This window comes from Heterocephalus glaber, unplaced genomic scaffold (assembly GCF_053883595.1).
Source record: "Heterocephalus glaber isolate CG9 unplaced genomic scaffold, H.glaber_assembly_v1.0 deba00000621, whole genome shotgun sequence".
NCBI lineage: Eukaryota > Metazoa > Chordata > Mammalia > Rodentia > Bathyergidae > Heterocephalus > Heterocephalus glaber.
In genome coordinates, this window is record NW_028258153.1 from 7,055,388 (window position 1) to 7,068,795 (window position 13,408).

A 13,408-nucleotide genomic window follows, 5' to 3' on the forward strand; every position below is an offset into this window, starting at 1 on the left:
AGTATCAAAGTGTGTTGGGGGTTTGAGATGCCCAGGATAGATCTGAGGTCAGATTGTAAGAGTCAGGAGTTTCAGCGGCGGGGAGAGAGCTTAGAGAGGTGAGAGGCATCACAGATTTCACCCAGGGGAAGATCCCAAGGACTGAGTGTGGAGCCTTGTTCATCTTGAGGTTGGAGACAGGAGGAGTAGCCAGCAAAGAAACTGGGATGCAGCCCTTGTGGATTAGGGGAGTGCTAAAAATCAGATGAGCCCTGGGAGCCAGGGTGGGGTGGTGCTGGCCACTTGCATGGCCCCTGTGGTGTGAAGGAGGATGGGGAGTCAGAAAGGTGAGCCTAGGATGGCACGGCAGGTCCTTACGGTGCGTTCAGGCAGGTTCATCTTCAGGACTTTTGTGGAGACAATCAGGTCCATGTGACTGCAGATTAAAGGGCTGAGGGATGGTAGGCTACGCGGGGGTGGGACCCTTGGTGGCGTCACCCTGGATTCAGAAAGAGGCAGGTGACCACGAGAGAAGGGGGGAGGACCTGGATAGATTATGTGAACTGAGGAGCCGGTCAGCCAGCAGGTAAAAGGACTGAAGTCTCCTGGCCCCAGGCGGGCGCTTTCTTCCTCTGTCCCAGCGTTAGAAACTAGAGGGACATGGTGCCCTACTGGCCAGCAGGATGGCCACCTGCCCTCTGGAGAAGGTGACCCTAGCCCTGCCCTCTCTTTTTGTCTGATCCTTTCCCTCTCCTTCCAGTGTGTGGCCAGATCCCAGACAGAACACCAACTAATCTTCATTTTCTCTTTGTTTTTGTTTTGTTTTGTCTTGTTTGATGCTGTGTCCCCTGCATTCTCTGTGTGCCTTGTGTCCATCTGCCCCTGTGCCATTGGTGGGGGGCTTTCTTTGCCTCCCCGCCTGCCTTCTATTTCCTGCCGGCTCCCGTGGGGTGGGTGAGCAGCATACAATGCCAGGCTGCAGGGCCTGGGGCTGAGTGGCAGCTTCTGGGCCCCTCCTCTCCACCGGCTCCACTCTACCGCCCTCTCTGGTTGGTCCTTGTCCTTCCCCTTCTCCCTTGCAGCTCTTCAGCCCTTGTTGTAGCTCCCAGTTTCTCTCTCTCTTCCTCTCCTTTGGGTGCTATTCCTTCCAAGCCTTTGCCTGCCTTCCTCCTTCTCCTTTCCATTTCCTCCTATTTCCCATCTCTTCTCCCTCCCTGGTGATTGTCCTCTCTCGACCTCCTTCTCATTCTGTCTCCCCTCTTTTCTCACTGTGCCTCCTTATCTGTATCGTCTTCCTCCCTCTCACCAGCCTCCCTCCCTCCTACTGCATGAGCCAAAGCTCCACTCTGCATGGACGCAGGCCTGATGCTTTTAGCTTTGGCCTTGCCTGCTGGCAGCAGGGTCTGAAGTGAGCAGACAAAATTCCAGGGCCCTACAGAGATGTGGACCTTTGTAATGAGGTACATGGTGAGGGCTCCTGACAGTCCAGCACTCTGCTACCCCAGGCAGAGGGTCTAGGCTGTGGGGCCAGGTCTCGGAGCCAGGCTGTGCTTGGCCTGGGCTACCAGGCATAAGACCAGGAGTGGTGGCCTGTATCTGGTGCCTTCTCCACTCTGGAACATGGCACACTCTGGGGATGGAGTATCCTGTCTGATTCTTCCCCCAGTCTCTCCTTCTAGGACCCATAGTCAGGAGTCAGAAGTCTGAGCTGTGGTCCTGGCCCTGCCAGTGCTGACCTCTGTGACCTTGGGCAAGTCTCTTCCCTAGTCAGATCTGTTTCCCAGTTTGAAAAATGGAGTGATGACAGGCCTGCCTTTAATGTTGCACGTGGTGTGCAAACCCTGGACCTGGTGGCCCTTGCATCAGGGCTGTGCTATTTTATCTGAGGATGATGTTGTCCACTGATGCTACCCCCAGCCTCTTGGACATGCAGGGCCTGAGGAGCTTAGCCCTGGGGAGGAAATCCCCTCATCCAGTCCCTGCTCCTCCAAGCCTGAGGCTGCTGTCAGGAGAGACGGTGTGCTCAGGCTTGCCTGCTGCTCTGGCCTTGAGCAGTTCAGGAAGGGGCCGTAGGTGGGTGGGAGCCATCGACTCTCTCTCAGTGTCAGCACCTGGTGCCTCCTGGACCCTCCTTCTCCCGGCCCTTGGGGATGAGGAAATGGCTCTAGCAGACTGCCCCGCCTCCTCTGCTCCTCCCTCTGTCCTTTTCTTGGCCCAGTGGTGGGGAGTGCAGTGTTCAGATGGACCTAGGGTTTGGGAGGTTCTGGGGTGGTGTCCTATCCGAGGGGAGCTGGCATGGCTTGCCCTGGGGCTGCTGGTGTGATCACCCTGCCGTGTGGCTTCCTGGTGCCCTAGCCCAGCAGGTGGCCGTCCTCCTGGACCCCCTCGCTTCTGGAGCCCCGGCATGCAGTTGGACACCTGGCCCTGCCACCTGGAGCAGAGGAATCCAGTCTTTTGGAGATTGGAAGGCTGGAAAGAAGAGCTGGGTCTGTGGGGGGTGGAGCTGGTTAGTGGGTTGTGGGGTGGCTGTGAGGAAGCTGATACCAGGGTGTTTGTTTGTCCATGTGACTTGGACAAGGGCAGTAGAGCTTTGCCACAGTGCACAAAGTGACAGGTGTTAGGGCTTCAGCTTTCAAGATTGCTCTGTGTGTGTGCGTGTGTTTGTGTGTGTGTGTGTGTGTGTGTGTGTGTGTCGCCTGCCTCGAGAGAAGGGGGAGAAGACTGAAAGATTCCTGGGTAGAGGGCGAAGGCAGGAAGCAGGCTGTCTTACTATTGGTCAGTCTCTGGGACATGAGAGAGGGTGTTCTGTCTCTGCCATGGCTGTCAGCTTGGGTCCAGACATCCCAACTTGGCTGAGGAACAATGGGCTCTCTTCTCTCCCCTTCACTGTGCCCGGTTCCCCTCCCAGAGAGAGACAAGAAGGAGAGAACATGGTTGTCCATGCACTTGAGGCAGCTCTGGGCTTGCCAAGGGGACAACAGTGGGATACTGTGTTCAAAGAATGTCAGTGGCCCTGATGGGCCACGGGTGCCATGGGGCACTCTGTAGGCGGTGGGGCTGTCCCTGTGGGAGTGGAATGTGGGGTCTTCCCCCTGCTGAAGGGGGAGGCTCTGTCCTGCAGCTCCCTTGCTCTTTGGAGGTCACTCAGTCCACCCTCTGCCTCTGGGTGAGATGCATTCCCACATGCTGAGCTGGTGGCAGTGGGGACAGGAACTGAGAAGGTGCTAGTGCCTTGTGCAGGGTCTGTGTCACGCACTCAGTCCAGAGTCTTTTCCCAGATGCTGCAGCCTTCTGTGGCCCCTGGGCATGGATGCTGCTCTGGGCAGGTCCAGGAGAATGTTCTCTTTCCCTCCAAGAGATGAGGTGCCTTCAATGCAAACAGACCCATTTTTAAGGAGAAATATCAGATTCCCTGAGAGAGAAAGCTACTCTTTGAAAAGGCAAAGGGATCTTCCAGAAAGAGATTGCTGGGATGGGTGATCCTGGACTAAGACCAGCCCTGTGCATTTTCTTTAACCTTGGGGCTGAACTGGCTTCCAAACCCCAAGAGCCCTTCTCAAATGGGCCTCTTGTCATGGTATTAGTAGAAAATCAATGGCTACATCTGTTTCTCTCTAATGTTTTTGCCAGTGATGAGCCCAGCAGGGGCTCTGGGCCACACTGCCCAGGAGGCCTGAGCAGGGCAGGACTGGGTGGAGGAAGAAGCCGGGCTGAGGCCAAGGGTTCCCCCCTGGTTGCTCTGTTCCTCCAAGTTCTGGGAGCCTGGAATTGTGGGAGGACAGCAGCCTAGCAGCATCCCTCCAAGTCCAGCCTCCTTCCTTGGGGCATGCTCCCTGAGTGGGACCCCTACTTTTCTTTCCAAAAATAAGGGTACTTTGAGGTTACTGAGGAGCTTTCTTTAAGCAGAGAAGTTAGAGCAGAACAAGCCCCTGCCTTGCTTGAGGTGGCAGGGAGAGCTGCCTCTCAGGAACAGTCCAAAGCAGTGACTCCAGATGCCTTTGGGCAACTTCTGCATTTAACATGCTGCACCAGGCCTGCTGCCCCGTGAGGGCACTGTGGAGTCCCCATCACAGGAGCATCCTGTCTCTTGGCTGGTGTGGGAGTGCATCTGCCCTTGGACTTGGTGGCCAGTGGCCTGCAGTGCTGTTCATGACAAGCAAGAAGGCTTCCCAGCAGCCACTGGTTATGGTGGCTATTGTAGTTGTGCCAGGCTGGGGGGCTTCCTGCAGCTTGTAACCCGACTATAGATGGAAGCTGATTCAGTCTGCATGAGGGTGAATTTGGCTTGGTTGCACTGGCAGATTTCTAGGTGCCAGCAGAGTGCGTGTGTGTGTGTGTATGTGTGTGTGTGTGTGTGTGTGTGTGTATACACTCCAACACATGCTGTGAAATAGTGTTCAGGGTCCCAAGCCTGTAGCACCTTTGGTTAACCCTAGTGGTGGTGAAGTCAGGGCAAAAAGTCTCCTGGAAGATAATTGGGTCTAGAAGCACACCCTTTGGGCTGGGTCTTGGCCCCTGGGACCTGGGAAGTAACTTTTCTAGGATTCTGTGAACCAGCTCAATGAGGCAATGGAGTCCATGCCTCCACCCCAGCTGTGGGAGGAGAGAGTAGGAAGGGTGAGGTTACTGACATGCCCAGCCCACAGAATGGAACTAGGTTGGGAAATGCAGAGACACAGATGGAGCACATGACTTCTCTCTATCTTCGCTTCAGCAGGATGGCAGAGTGGGAGCTTCCACTGCCTTTGGGGATGGATGGGAGTAGCTAAGGAACCAGTATAAGGGGAGTTGGTAAGAGGTTTCAGAGGTGCAAGGAATGAAGGTTGGGGAACCGCAGAGAGGGTCAGAAATATTCCTGGGGCCAGTCAGGGCTGAGAGCTCCAGAGCAAGACTTAGTCATTTAAAAATTTCTCCTTGGGAGCACCATTTGCAAGATGATGCAATTTAGCCCTTTCCAAAAGCTCTTCCCCATGGGTTTGATGTTGCTTGTTGGTTGATGCAGTTGCCTTGGAGACCCTGTCTTTCCCTCTGCCTCCCTTCCTTTGTTTGGAAGCTCTGGCCCTCTGCCTCCAGGGGCTGGAAGGAGCCGACATCTGTTTCCTCTATCAGTCCTTTGTGCTCTTGGTCCCAGTGCTGAGAGAAGTAGGGATTCTAATAAAGACTGAGCCCAGTGGAAGCAGGTTCCCTACCCTGCAGAGAAAACCTAGGGTATGAGCAGAGTTGGGCCCAGGAAGGCCAAGGGAGGTCCTGAGAGAGGCAGCCCATTTTGGCTCTAGCCTTGTGCCAAGTGGTGCTGCCTTCTCTGGGGGATAATGGGATTGATCATTTCTCAAATACTATGTTCATTGCTCTCCATGCCCGGCCATTCCTCCAGGGGTGCAGGCTCGGGAGAGACAGCCTGCAGAGCCCCCAGCCCCGCTCCGGAGGAGGGCAGCCAGCGATGGACAGTATGAGAACCAATCTCCTGAAGCCACGTCCCCCCGGAGCCCTGGGGTTCGCTCCCCCGTCCAGTGTGTCTCCCCAGAGCTGGCTCTTACCATCGCCCTCAATCCTGGTGGGCGGCCCAAAGAGGTGAGTCCTTGAGCTGTGTTCTGGGGTCATCCACAAACGTGACGGTCGGCTTGGCACTGAGCTGTCAGTAAACAGTATTTTTCCCTCCCTGCAGTCCTCACCCCAGGCCTCTTCTCTGGTGTGTGGCATGTAGAGCCCATTCCCTTCCTCCAGTGGCTTTTATGCCCTCACTTCTTACGTTAGTGCCAAGGTAAAAGCTCCCTTCTCTGTTCCTAGAATCTCTCTCTCTCTCTTTTTTGTTTTTTGGTACCGGGGATCGAACTCAGGACCTTGCACTTGCGAGGCAGGTGGCAGAACCACTGAGCTAAATCCCCGGCCCATATTCCTAGAATCTCTTAATTGCATGATAAGGATTCTGGGGATGGCATAGGTGACCTCAGTCTCGAAAATACAAATCAGGTCAGATACTGATAAAAATGTTTAAGTCCTTCCCAGAAAATTTTGTTGGAAGATTTAATTTTCAGGCCAAAATGTTTGCATCTCTGGGATGTTTCAGTAGTTGGAAGCAATGAGTCTCAAACTTCAGTGGGCAGAACCACTGTGGAGTGTTAATACTGTAGATTCCCAAATCCACCCCCAAAGTTTTCAGCATAGAAGATCTGGGAAGGGAACCAGGAGTCTGCATTTTAAATGTGTACCCTGGAAGATTCTGATGCAGATGGTCCATGGGCCACCCTGGGACATGTGCTGTAATAGCCAGGCTGTAAGTCATCCTGGATGTCAGAGGCCTTCACACACCTTTCTTACTTACCTTCTGGTAGGATCCAAGTCCACCACCTCCAGCCCCTTCTCTGTAGCCCTGTTCTGAATTCTTTCCAAGTCAGGTGCTCCTGAATTCAGCCTGTGCTTGACCATGGCCTTGCCAACAGCCACTCCCCCACTCTCTCAACTACAAGAAGTTGGAGCTGTGAATGGTCAGGATCTCCCTTTGCCTTTTGGGCTCACCTGAGCGGTAATGAAGATCAAATGGAGAAGGGAATTTGTCCCTGCTTAACTTGCTGTTTTCATGCCCAAGGTCATCTGAAGGGGAATCTTGTCTTCTCAGGACTCCCAATTTTCCTCCCCTTTGTTCTACAGCCCCATCTGCACAGCTACAAGGAGGCTTTCGAGGAGATGGAGGGAAGTTCTCCGACCAGCCCACCACCCACTGGGAGTAAGAACTTCCTGCTGATCCTGTCTTCTAACTGTGTATCCTCCAGCCCCTCATCTTCACCTTGGCCAGTATGGGGGAAGGATGGGAGGAGTGCCCCAGCAGAGTTGGGCAGTGTTAGAATTTACTAGCCCCACTTCAACTTCTTTCCTTCCACTGTGCTATCTTCTCCCCTGTCTATTTCACATCTAACATTAAGGCAGCCTCAGTCTTAGGATGCAGAGTGACTGACTATGGAGCCCTGCACTCTCATAAGGTTTTCTTAATTGTTTAAGTCCTTTTTTACATTCTAGGGTCAAAAGATTCCCCATCCTAACATGGACTCTGTAACTTCACCTTGATGTTGTTTCTGACCCCCATTTCTATTTGCATCGAGACACCTTTTCCATTTCAGGTGACCTGTGTAGCTTTCTCCAGGGAAAGAAAGGGATCTCTTGGGCAGGGGCATTTACACAATCCCCAAAGGACAGCCAAAGAGAAGACTTGGATGAGCCTATAATGGGGCAGTGCTTCTTCTGATAAGGGATGTACCTTGAAGAGGAAATGCAGGAAGTGGTTGTAGGGAGGGCAGTGCTGGAGCCACACCAGGCCGTGAGATCTTAGGGTCCTGTGAGAGGTCCCGGGCAGCAAAGGGAGTAGAGCCTGGTGTTGCTCAGGGATCAGGGTGGCTGGGCCTGGCCCCTCTGTAAGGGAGGCAAACTGGAGCTGGCTGGGGATTATCTGTCCCGTGCACCATGGGATGTAGCAATGACTCATGACCCATGTGCCAGCAGAACTTGTGCTGGCTGCCATCTCAGACATGCAGGACGCCAAAGTTATGATGGATCAGTGGCTTGTGGAAGCTATGGCTCTGGCTGCCCAATGAAAACAGAATATGAGCACCTTGTAATTAAAATTCTTAGTAGCTGCCCTGAAAGACATGATAGGAAACTGGTGAAATTGATTTTAGTAACATCTTTATTATATCCAGAATATTATCTGCTATTTCAGTAGGCAAACAATATAAAAATAGAGAGTTATTTTACCAACTTTTAAAAAAAAGTCACTGGTCCAGTCTAAAATATTGAGATATTAATATTTTATTAATACTTTAGTTTATATTTTGCCAATATTTTATTAATGCAAAACACAAGCCATTTGGTGTTCTTTTTGCATGCTGTTTGAATCCTGGTGTGCATTTGGTATTCACAGCACATTCCAGTTCCCATCGGCCAGCTGCAGGTTCTCAGGAGCCACATAAGGCTCATGGCTGCCACACTGGGCCGAGAACAGGTACAGGCTTAGAGCCATGTACTCCAGAGCTGGCTCTGGGGTTTGTGGTGACTCAGTGGCCTTTGTTTCCCAGCTCTTCACTTTCCACCTTCACAACTGCTTCCAATCACTGTTGGAGCCAACAGACAAGGGTGGGTTGTCCCCCTGCTTGGGCTGGAAGCCATCAGGTTGTGTTAGAATCGGGTTTTGCTTTTTTTCACTCTGCCCTTGGCCAGCCAGGGAGCCCTGAGGACAAGACCAAGTCAAAGGTTTCATAACTGCATAGGGTTGGGGAGAGAGGATGGCAGGCAAGTAATGCCAGGAATTTTTCTCGCAGGCAGCAGAAGTCTGCTGGGCTTCAGCACCACCCACTCATCTGTTTCCCCACGAGGGCCACTTTTCCTGGGACTGAGTTAGATGGGGTGCTAGTGGCAGATGGGGAGAAAACCCAGGGAAGCTTCTGACCATCTCTGGTCCTCTCATTCCCTTGACCTTCTCTCATGGGTCTCTCTGCCCCTCTGCTGCACCTGCTGGGCAGGAGTGTGCTGACTCGAGGCCTCAAGTTGTGGGCTGGGCCTATTGCTTCATAATCACGCCTTCAGCCAGGCGTCCATCTGACAAACATTTACAAGCATAAGAGCTTGAGAAGTGTCTGTAAGTAAGACACCATGTTAGGCAATGGGAGTGTGGAAAGGCCTAGACTTCCCCGGTACCTGGAGGTGTATATTTGCACACGTATTTCTCCCTTGCTGCATCTACTCACTGGACATACAAGGACAGAAGGACAGTAGAGTGCAGGGGTGGGCCACCCCTTGGGACCTCTGAGATGTCCCCTGCTTCCATGTGCACGGGCATACATTCCTGCATGTACACAAATAGCTTGTGCATGTCACTTGTGTTGAGGTCGTACTTTTTTGTTGCTGTTCATTTTCTTTAAGTCTCTGCATCTTTTGGGGAAAGAGAAGGTGCTAGACAGGGCACATGGAGCTGTGTTTGGATCCTGGGTATCTGAGGGCCACAGCTTGTATGTTGAGACCATCAGACAGGCACAGAGCATCCTCAAGAGCTATGTCTTCTGCAGGCTCCTGATCTCCCTGATAGGAGACAGAGCTCACTTCCTTAGTGAGACGTGACAGGTGTCACCGAGACATCTCGTGACTGGGCATAATACCGCCGGTAGCTCAGCCCAGATCTTTGGCTGATGGGAAAAAGCCCAGGAGCCCTTTCTGACCTTGTGTGTTATGTGACACTTGTCACCCAGCTGGGTGGCGCAGGAGGAGCCTGGCTTTGCCCAGGAAGCTGGTGCTCTTGGCCCAGGACTGCTCCAGTTTCTTCTCCTGGAGCACCGAGGTTCAGAGGTTCAGAGCCCCAAGATGAGAAGGTCTTTCCTGCTGGGGTTTGCAAGGGGCCAAGTCCTAGGGTTTCTACCTGTATTCCCCTTCTCCCCTGTCCTTATCAGCCTGTGTCATTGTGAGATTCCGTTTTCATTTAGTCTTCTCTGAATCCATCCACATACATGGTTTAAAGTGTGTGTGTGTGTGTGTGTGTGTGTGTGTGTGTTGGGGGATGTTGGGGAAAGAGAAAGGAGGAGAGAAAAGAGAGAACATTATAGAGAGAGGCGCAGAAAGAAGCCTGTGTGTATACTGTGAGCCACAGTACTGTAAGGAGACTATAGTAGAAGCCAAGGGCCCAGGGGTAGAAATGATTTTCAAGGTTGGGGACAGGGCCAGGACAAGGGCGTCACTTCCGAACTCTTTCCCTTTGTCCTTTAAACTGCTGAAATATGGAGAAACACAGAGCCAGGGAAGGGCAGTGGAGCCAGAGAAGCTGGGTTTTGGGGCTGGTTCCGTGGCTGCCCAGCTCAGGCCAGCAGGCACCCCTACTGTGGGGTGTCTGGCCCTCCTGCACCGCCCCCTCACTCCCCGCCTGTCTCCGCTCTTCTTCCTACACAGTGCGCTCCCCTCCAGGGCTGGCCAAGACACCCCTGTCTGCTCTGGGCCTGAAACCACACAACCCAGCGGACATCCTGCTGCACCCCACGGGCGGTGAGTGACTGGCTGACCGGGGGGTGGTGAGGGAGGCTGGGGGTGTGTACCTGGGAGGGGACCTAATTGAGAGAGCCCAGAGTGGACACTCGTGGGACCTTCCTGGAGATGAGATGGCCAGGGGCCCTGTGCCCTTGCTGAGGTCAGGCCCTGGGGCTCTCTACACAGGACTTGGGGTGATACCTCCCTTTGCAGCCTTTCTAAAGTTTTTGCCTCCTTGGACTTGGGGATTTGGAGACCTGGTCTATTTCCTTGCAGAGTCACTCAGCTCTCTGCTAGAACCCTGGCTCCCCCCAACCAGCCCATTGGCCTCTGCTCTGAAACTCCTCTCCTTAGAGACCAGATCCCTGGACTTGGGGTGTTTTCCTGCTCTGCCTCTTTGGGCCCCCAGTACCCTCCTGAGAAACCCATGACTCAGTGGCAGTCATCATTGAATGCCAGGCTGCAGGTCTTTGGCCCCTCAGCCAGGGTCACCCCTGCCTGGCCAAGGCACTCGCCACCCCCATGTAGCCTTTCATCCTCCCCCTGTTCACATTCCTGATGCTGGCAGCATTCAGCCCTGCTGCTGAGGACAGAGCCAGATTCTGGGGCTACTCCCCAGCCTCCTTGGCGCCTCATAGCTTGTCCTGCTACAGAGAGGAGGATGGGTTCCTCCCCAGCCGAAAGCCGCTTTGGCTCACACCTCTGACCTTCTCTTCCTACTTCCCAGTTCCTCTCCTTGTGGGAGGACAACCATGGGGACCCAGGGCACTTAATGCTGGCTGGAGCCGGCTAAACCTAGAAAATTGCTCCTAGATCGGATTGGGGCTGAGCTGGGGCTTTTGAGGTCAACTGTACCTTTTCTCCTTAGTAGCCAGAAGACTGATCCAGCCAGGTAGGTGGCAGTGCATGCATTTGTGACCCACATAGACATTGGCCGGGGCACAGCCTGCCACCGAGGTGTCAGCATGGCCAGACGCGGAGCCACAGTGGGAGAAAAGGGAGCTGGGCTGCCTCTCACTGACCAGCACACTGCTGCTTGAGGCTTGGCCTGGCAAGCCTTGGCCTCAGGGGCCGTGACAGGGACAGGTTCCTGAGAGCCAAGGCCTCGGGTTGTGCTCTACACTCCTGGGGCCTGGTGCAGAGTGGGCCCCAGCCTTCTCCTTGGGACTTCTCCCTGGCCTCGCCTTCCTGCCTCTCTTTTCTCAGCAAGTTCAATTCTTTCTCCAGAAATACTCCCTGGTAACCAACTTCTCTCTCTCTTTTTCTCCTGCTGGCTCTTCCTCTTGTCTTCGTCACCTGCTCCTTTTTTCTGCCTCTCCTCCTCCTGCCTCTCTTCTCTTCCCTCAGAGGAAGATGAGGGGAAGGAGGTGACTAAGCTTCCAGAAGGTAAGTGTGGGTCTATGGATGGCCACTCCGGCTCTCTCGTGAATTGCTTTGCACACAGAGCTTGACACGGCTGGCTGGAGGACAGCCCTCTCTTCTTACTTGGTCTCAAGTGACCAGGCACATAGCCTTCCTGTCCCCACCCCCCTGGCACTGCCTGAATGCTGCCTGAGGAGCTCGTAGCCACTGGGCACCAGTTCAGGGACAGCCAGTGTTCAGGCGTAAATGTGCCACCTTGTTGACAAAAAGCGCCCCTCCTGTCTCTGCCTCTCCTGGGGCATTTGCACCTGCCTGCCTGGTGTGCAGCCACACCCGGAGGTGGACACGCCAGGCTGTCAGAGCAGGCACTCTGTGGGCTGCACAGTTGCTTGATGTGGGTGACCCTGAAGGGTGCTGAGCAGCATCTTTGCCGTCTGCTTGCCACATACCAGTAGCACTCACCCAGTCGTGACAACCGAAAATGTCTCCAGTGGGGCCAGTGTCCCCTGGGGAGATAATTGCCCTTGGTTCAGAGCCACTATCATAAAGCCACGTCTTGCCCTTCAGAAGCCTCTGCCTGGTTACTTACCAGCACAGGAAATAGGAAGCCTGTCTCTCTGGGATCTCAGAAAGGCTGTGCACCCACCCTGGACAAACACACGTCGAAACACCTGTGCACATTATTCTGAGAAACAGTTTCAAGGAGTTAGGTGATTGTGGGTCCGGCCCTGAGTCCTGATTTGATGAAGCCCTGTATGGTGCACCCGGCAAGTGGAGGGGCATCATCTGGTGGGAAAGCCTTTCAGTCAGTTCCCGCAGATTTCTGATGAGGACTCAGAGCAGTGGGTGACTCGAAGGAGTTCTGACCTGACAGGTTCATGGCAGCGATATGCAGTGGAGCTGGCAAGGGGCGGCTAGGATAATCAGGGTCCACAGTCATGATCCTGGGCTTCAGATCCAGGGAGCACAGGAGGCGCCCAGCTCCTGAGACAAGGTGGATTCTGAAATGCTCATGTGAGAAGGTTACAGGGGGATCTTGTCCCACAGGCTGACAGGTCCTAGTAGCTGTCTACCACTTTAGGGTGACTCTTCAGAGAAGCAAGTACAGTGGACCTGTGAGTAATGAGCAGCCTGATATATGAACAACTTGGGTTACGCCCGGAATATTAGTTTTAACTTACACCCAAGTCTTGAGTTACAACCTGAATGCTGGCCGCTTTTGCTTCCAGATGCTCTCAGATACAGATTTAATCCTTAAAGAGTTCTGGAAGGAACATTACAACATTCTCTCCTGTGTGGGGTTAATGGAGAAATCCTGGGCCAATGTCTCACTAAGGACACTGAGATTTGCCTGGAAGAAAATGTGCCCTAAAATTATACAGGAGAGAAAATTTGAAGGCGATTGCCCACCTTGAGTTACAATCAGCTCTTGGAAATGAATTGAGTTGGTAAGTCAAGGGTCCACTGTATTAGGCTGGAGGCGTGGTTCAGTGGTAGAGCACTCACCTAGCATACATGAGGACCTGGGTTCAATCCCAGTGCCACGGAAGAGCAACCTGACACGTGTGCCTCCCGAATGACTCTCAGCTTGTGAGACCCCCGAGTCCCCCAGCCTTCCACTTTCCCAGAGCCACGAATTTGGAGGGGAAGATTCCTAGCCACACTGGTTTCATCCTGGACCAGGAGCCGAGGACTGTGTTAGGGGCAGGGTGAAGAAGGAGTCGTGGATCTCCTGGCTCTTTCTGAAGTGGCCCTTTCAGAGCCCTCCTGTGCCTCAGTGCTCTGTACCCTGGGATTCCAGTGTGGGAGTCAGAATTGCTGCCCCAGGAATGGGCGGGTGAGGGCAGGGAGCAAGGCTGGGCAGCCAGTTCTGTATTTCCTGACTCACACTCCACGGCCCAGCTCAGACCGGAGCACATTCTTTGCTGACCCTCAAAAGGTCTGCATGACTTCCCCGCTGGTACTTTAATGGGAAATGCAGAAAAAGAGGCCTGTGAGGAAAAATGACCAGTGGCCAAATTATTCAGCTGAGGGAAAAGAAGAATCTGGGGGCTGCTGCTGTGTTCAA

General features: G+C 53.6%; 1 protein-coding gene across 24 annotated transcripts in view; it reads left to right on the plus strand.

The window, feature by feature from the left end:
- Positions 1-13,408, plus strand: part of Tns1 (tensin 1) — a 221,801-nt gene that overhangs the window by 184,086 nt on the left and 24,307 nt on the right. For 14 of the 24 annotated variants that reach the window (XM_087206062.1, XM_087206067.1, XM_087206068.1 and 11 more), the window contains 6 exons: positions 942-1,028; positions 5,354-5,550; positions 6,628-6,703; positions 9,904-9,996; positions 10,847-10,870; positions 11,326-11,364. In XM_087206062.1, coding sequence (XP_087062188.1) covers positions 942-1,028; positions 5,354-5,550; positions 6,628-6,703; positions 9,904-9,996; positions 10,847-10,870; positions 11,326-11,364 — 516 coding nt within the window. The remainder of the gene's footprint in view (positions 1-941; positions 1,029-5,353; positions 5,551-6,627; positions 6,704-9,903; positions 9,997-10,846; positions 10,871-11,325; positions 11,365-13,408) is intronic. The other 10 variants (XM_013065473.3, XM_087206073.1, XM_087206063.1 and 7 more) reach the window with 9 other exon arrangements.